At 35.4% G+C, this 6,599-nt stretch overlaps 1 protein-coding gene across 1 annotated transcript; it reads left to right on the top strand.

The window, feature by feature from the left end:
• The first annotated feature begins 2,068 nt into the window (after nt 1-2,068).
• Nucleotides 2,069-3,159, top strand: LOC101387821 (olfactory receptor 7G1-like). The gene is made up of 2 exons (XM_014790409.2): nt 2,069-2,091; nt 2,208-3,159. Exons 1-2 carry the CDS (start codon nt 2,069-2,071, stop codon nt 3,157-3,159), a joined length of 975 nt encoding a protein of 324 aa, XP_014645895.2.
• The last annotated feature ends 3,440 nt before the right edge of the window (nt 3,160-6,599 follow it).

Here is a 6,599-nt window from a genome sequence, read left to right as displayed (position 1 = left end):
GTTTCACTTGAATAATCCACAATAAAAATAAACATATCTATGTAGGATCAAGAAATATTTAAAATTACTCATGCTGCAGTCTTTTTGTCATATAAAACTTTTTATTTTGTAGGCTTTTATTATTTTTGTTGATTCATATATCTGATTCTTTTTACTATTTGATTCATTTTAATTGGTTTATATTTTATCATATATCCATTTCAAATGAATATTGATATTTACTTCATTCCTTTTCTGTAGGATAAAGGTTCACGGTTGGAGTTTCAGCTCATAAAATCTTCCCTGAAATTCGCAGTTATCATCCAGGGATGTTCTCCATTTTTATTGTCTTTCCTCAGCTTGCCCCACCCCATTGATTTATTCTGAGGAGGGAAACATGCCAGGAGCTCTTGTTCATGGCAGAAAAAAACACAATAGGAATGTCAGTGTGAGGGTCCCAAACGCTGAGTGCTGTGCTGGATGCTTTTTCTCTGTTCATTTCTCATCATTACTGCACTCCGATAAGTTTCTATGAGTGTTCTCATTATACAAATGAGCACATCAAGATTTTCAAACATAACAACAACAAACAAGCACATAGAGACAGAGATTGGATTGGTGGTTACCAGAGGGGAAGGGGGGATGGAGGAGGGTGAAAGGGATAATTCGGCACATGTGTGTGATGATGGGTTGTAATTAGTATTTGGGTGGTGAACATGATGTAATCTATGCAGAAATAGAAGTATAACGATGTACACCTGAAATTTATACAATGTTATAAATCAATGTTACTGCAATAAACAAAAAATTAAATTCATTAAAAAAAAAAAAAAAGATTTTCAAACAGGTGAAAATTTTCCCCCGTCAAAGCAAGTACTGGTGTGGATTAAATTCTGTGTGTTTGAGTATAAGTTATACACCAAATGATAAAGGCTGTCATGGCCACTTCTTTTTCCCCCTTGAGTAAGACAATCCTATTAGGACACTTGATTATCTTACAAGTACCATCTAAGTCTGTCTTATCTTGCAAACCTCGGTTTTCCAAGGAACAAAAATTGAATCTATTCTCATCTGTTTTCTTAGGAGTCTATGTGTTTCATTATTTCTCTCATTTAGCTATTTTCTTCTTTAAAATTAATAGGCCACCTATCACCTTAGGGGAAATAATTTCCTTAGGATGGGACAGAGAATCTCATGGACCTAGTTTTCCAGCTTACCTTAGAATCCATCACAAATGCAGTTGAGTAGGATTTCCACAGGAGAGACTTATGAACTTCAAGTTTATAGGCTACATTTTCTAGTCTTTGCTCAGGTGCAGAGCATATACTTAGATGGCTGCCATGCACCTGCCACACAATACTTCGTGAGTAGAGGTGGACATACCTTGTAGGGAAGTGAAAAGATTTGGGGCATTGTTCAGGATGAAGTATTACAATTTTAAAGGGGAATTATAAAATCTGAGTGATGGTTTGAAAATGCTAAATCTGTACTCTCCAGGGGCATTAACGGAGATTACCCAAGTGAGGCAATTCAACAGTTAGATGATCTCATCTCAGACCCTGTCTTTGCCATGAGCTAACTTTGTACTTGCTGCCCATGCTATAATCTCCCTTTACCTAAGTTTCCCCAATGATACATAGAGTGACTGTATGATCTAACTCGTCTGTAATTTAACAAACCTTTCATAGATTCTGAGGTATGCCAACGTTTGGGGACTATACTCTACAAGAGACATTGGATAAATCCATTCTTTTCCTTCTGTTTGTTTGAGAAAGGAAATATTTCTGAAAGAAATGCTACATCTTATTCTTTATTTTAGTCTCATCTCTTGACACAAGGTAGGAAACAGAGTTGGTGACCAATAAAAATAAGGGCCAATAAAGGATGTGGAGGGCAGAAGAGGAGTGAAAGATGATGATGACAGAGGGAGAGATTAGCAGAGGTAAAGATTTGAATATTCTCTTGGGTTTACAATAGACAAAGTATTTTTGTTTTTTTCTTTATTTTAAGCACTGGTTCTCAAACTTTAGTATATCAAATGCATCTTGTTAAAAAAAGGTCTTGTTAAAACTAATTGCTGGTCCTCGTGATGAACTCCAGAGATCAACAGCAGTAAGTCTGGAGTAGTACCACAGTAAGTTATTTCTAACAAGTTCCCAGTAGATGCTTCTGCTGCTTATCCAGGAACCATTCATTTTCTTTTCTTTTCACCCTATCTTTTCCATCAGATTCATCAAAAATACAGAATGCAAAAACCACACAGATTTTCCAGAATTCCTTCTCCTAGGATTGGCAGATGATCCAGAACTGCAATCTCTCCTCTTCATTGTGTTGCTGTCCATGTACCTGGTCACCATCCTGGGAAACCTACTCATTGTCCTGACTATCATCTCTGACACCCAGCTCCACACCCCCATGTACTTCTTTCTCTCCAATCTCTCTTTTACTGACATCTGTTTAAGCACAACCACGATCCCAAAGATGCTGATGAATATCCAAGCACAGAATCAGAGCATCACTTATACAGGCTGCCTTACACAAATTTACTTTGTCCTGGTTTTTGCTAGTTTTGAAAATTTTGTGCTTGCAGTAATGGCCTATGATCGCTATGCGGCCATTTGTCATCCACTGACATACACAGTCATCATGAACTCCCACTTCTGTGGACTGCTGATTCTATTCTCCCTGTTCATTAGTATTGTGAATTCCCTCCTGCACAGTCTGATGGTGTTGCAGCTGATCTTCTGCACAAACCTGGAAATCCCCCTCTTCTTCTGTGACGTTGTTCAGCTCATCAAGCTTGCATGTTCTGATACCCTCATCAATAACATCCTGATATATTTTGCAACCAGTGTATTTGCTGGTATTCCTATGTGTGGAATAATTTTCTCTTATACTAAGATAGTCTCCTCTGTTTTGAGAATGCCATCAGCGGGAGGAAAGCATAAAGCATTTTTCACCTGTGGGTCTCACCTCTCAGTTGTGTCCTTATTCTATGGCACTGGTTTGGGGGTGTACATTAGTTCTGCTCTTACTAACTCTTCCAGAAACACTGCAGTGGCTTCAATGATGTACACTGTTATCCCTCAAATGCTGAACCCCTTCATCTATAGCCTGAGGAACAGGGACATGAAGGGAGCCTTGAGGAAACTCATCAGCAGGACACCTTCTCTTCTTTGATTATGTCGTCTGCTTTGGACTTGGGTTTCTAAAATGAGTTGAAGTGACAGAAATACTGGGTGAGCAGAACATCTGAATCTTGCATCATCATCTTCTTTGAAAATGAGTAGATAATATAATGGGTAAATGAATTTTAACTTGGGGTAGAAATCTAACTTGTTGTTTGTATAGCTCTGTGGTGTTTCAAAAATGAATTCCATTCCCTAAGCTTGATGTCTTTGGTTGGGTCCTTATTCTTTACTGTGAGAAGGAGATATTGAGTGCAAAATAAGAGAGGAGAAAGGGAAGTTAGCAAAATTAACTAGATCACATTTTTCATAATCACAAAATATCAAAGAATAATCTCTGTGTGTGTGGGGTGAAAACAGTGGAGGTCTCAAAGGAGGATCAAAAAAGTTGCTGGAGAGCCTTCTATTCTGGTAAACACTGGAAGTTGAGGCCGCAGATTTATATTCAGCGCTATACATGGGATACAACTCCTGCCTGGTAATCATAGTGAATCCTAGTGTAGACCTTCCTGCATTGAATTTCACAGAACACCTGCAGAGTTGAATCATCTGGGGCCTTTGCACATATGACAGGTTCCCAATCCTCACTCAGGAACTACTGACTTTGAATCTCTACAGAGACATGTGAGAAATGAGCCTTTTCGATAAGCACCATATGAGATTCTGATGACTGCTGAAGTCTGAGATGCATGACTTCAATATTAGAAGAATATGGGAGAATGTATTTAGAATTAGGAATATGGGAGGCCTTTTCTGAATTTTACTTTTTAATATAACATATACTAAGTACTGCACAAAATCTAGCTGTATTTCTGAAAGAATAGTAACATAATGAAAACATATGTACCTATCCAGGGGGTAAAAATCGAGCAATGTCATCATAATAGAATCTACCTGAGGCATCTCCCACTCACGTCACTCAGTCCCATCAAATGGCAAACAGTATCCTGAATTCTGTCCTTATCATTCTCTTTTAAGTTCTTCTTTTAGGATGAATTCCAAGAGATTTCCAGTATTTGATCACATTTGTCCTATAAAAGGTGTAATAGGTTTGAATGTCATTGACTTATCACCCTGAGTGTATTTCTGTCCCATTTGAAAATTTGTCTGTTTTCTAACTTGTTAAATCTTAGTGTATTAATTTTGTTTGTTCCTGAGTGTTTTCCTCTTTACTGCCTTTTTGAGAATCGATTGTGTTGTTGATGGTAGCAGCAGCTAATTCATTTCCAGTACCCTGGACTTTTTCCATTATTTATGGTATCTTTTCAAAATAGGTGTCCTATCTGATGCTGATGGAGATTTTGTTTCTTTGTAACCATTTGTATGGTGTTATGAATAAACTTGTTTAAATAGTATATTATTTGTCCTCCGGTGGGAATGAGAGAGTATTTTATAATTGGGATGGAAATATTGGTTGTAAGAGAGTTGCTTTTTTCCTTGAGTAATTCCAAAGAGTTTTCCTAAGTCATTGAACAAATTTACACATACTTTAGAAAGTCCTGGTGATCCATATCATAGCCAATATATATTTAAACATACTGATAATCTAATGGGTGTAAAAATTATTTCGTTAATTGATATGTCTCATTAATATGTTGTTGACAGTCTTTTCAAATATTTATTTTTTGCTCTGTTAAATATCTGTCTCTGGTACTTCTTCTGAGCTGCTTATGTTTTTCTTATTGCTTCATATAAATTCTTTATATTTTCAGAATACTATTCTTAGTGAGTTATAAGCATTAAAAATTTCTTTTTAGGTGTGTGTCTTATTTTTGGATATCTTTTATTGCTTTTTTTTTTTTTTTTTTTTGATGAACACAAGTGCTTAGTTTCAATGTTGTTGAATTTGCCAATACTTTTCATAACGGCTTGTCCTCAATAGGTCTTGTATATGAAACCATAGCTACTTCAGTTTGAAGGATTTACTGTTTTGGATTTTAAATTTGAGACAATACCCTTCCTGGGATTTAGTTTGGCTTTTGATGTGAGGCAGGACTTCAAATTCATATTTATGTCCCTGCATAAAGTGCCCATTTATGTGTTGGTCTCTTTCTGGACTCTATCTTCTGATCAATAGGTCTTGTATTTACCTCTGTCCCAATATAAAGGCCTTAATTTTTGTAGCACACCAGTCAGATAAAAATAAGTTTATTGTGGCAGCAAAGACGTCCTAATGTCTGTTAAGTACGATCACAATGTACATTGTAATAAGATTTGACTGCTTTTCTCTTAACTCATAGTTTACTGTAACAATATTGATAATCAATGACCATAATTTCAACAAATTGTCCATAATGTGGGAAAAATATATCAAATCCAGTTCCTTGAGACTAGGAAAAGTTGATAGTGATGTTCTATAAAGGGATTAAAATGCTTGCTACATTTTAGTCTAATTTTTTATTGTGATAAAATATATGTAACATAAAATTTGCAATTTTATGATTTTTAAATTTGTGATTTGGGGGAAAATCATATTCGCAGTGTTGGGTAACCACTGCCACTATCTACTTTCACAACGTTTTTATGGATTGTGCAGAAAATCTGTAGCTATTTAACTCCTCATTCTAATGCCACACAACCAGCCCTTGGCAACTTCTAATCTACTTTCCATCTCTGATTTTTCCTACTCTAGATGTTTCATAAAAGTGGAACCATAAAATACATGTTCTTTTCTGTCTGGATTATTTGACTTAGTAATATTTTTTCAAAGTTCATCCGTGTTTTCAGCATGTTTCAGAACTTCACTCTTTTTATAGCTGAACAATATTCCATTGCAAATATATATACCACACTTTGTTTATTCATTTATTTGTTGATGGACATTTGCACTGTTTCCACATTTTGACTATTTTGAATAATACTGCTTTGAACATTGATGCACAAGTATCTGTCTGTATCCCTGTTGTGAATTCTTTGGCTATATACCTAGAAGTGAAATTGCTAGGTCTTAAGATAATTCTATATTTAGATTTTGAAGAACTGGCAAATTGTGTTCAAATCACAATTCAGAAAGTCTATGTCCTCTGACTTTGTTCTTTATGAGATTGTTTTGGCTATTTGGGACTCCCTGCAATTCCATATGATTTTGAGGTTTAATTTTTTTTCATATCTGCATAAAAGGCATTTTCCATTTCCACATAAAAATAATATTAGAGGGATTGCATTGAATCTCTAGATTTCTTTGAATAGCATTGATATATTAACAATGAAGTCTTTCTACCCATTAACATGAGATATTGTTTCATTTATTTAGATTTTCTTCAATTTATTTCCGCCATGTTTTTAGTTTTGAGCATACAAGTCTTTCACCTCATTGGTTAAATTTATTTCTAGGTGTTTCATTCTTTAAGATGCTATCTTAAATGGAATAACTTTCTTCTCTTCCTTTCAGATGTATAAAAACATTGTTGATTTTCTTGTGTTGATCATGTG

The sequence above is a fragment of the Ceratotherium simum genome, chromosome 39 (assembly GCF_057802395.1).
Source record: "Ceratotherium simum simum isolate JZ-2026a chromosome 39, ASM5780239v1, whole genome shotgun sequence".
Lineage (NCBI taxonomy): Eukaryota > Metazoa > Chordata > Mammalia > Perissodactyla > Rhinocerotidae > Ceratotherium > Ceratotherium simum.
Note: the sequence above shows the minus strand (reverse complement) of the source record. Positions and strands in the feature narration are given on the sequence as shown.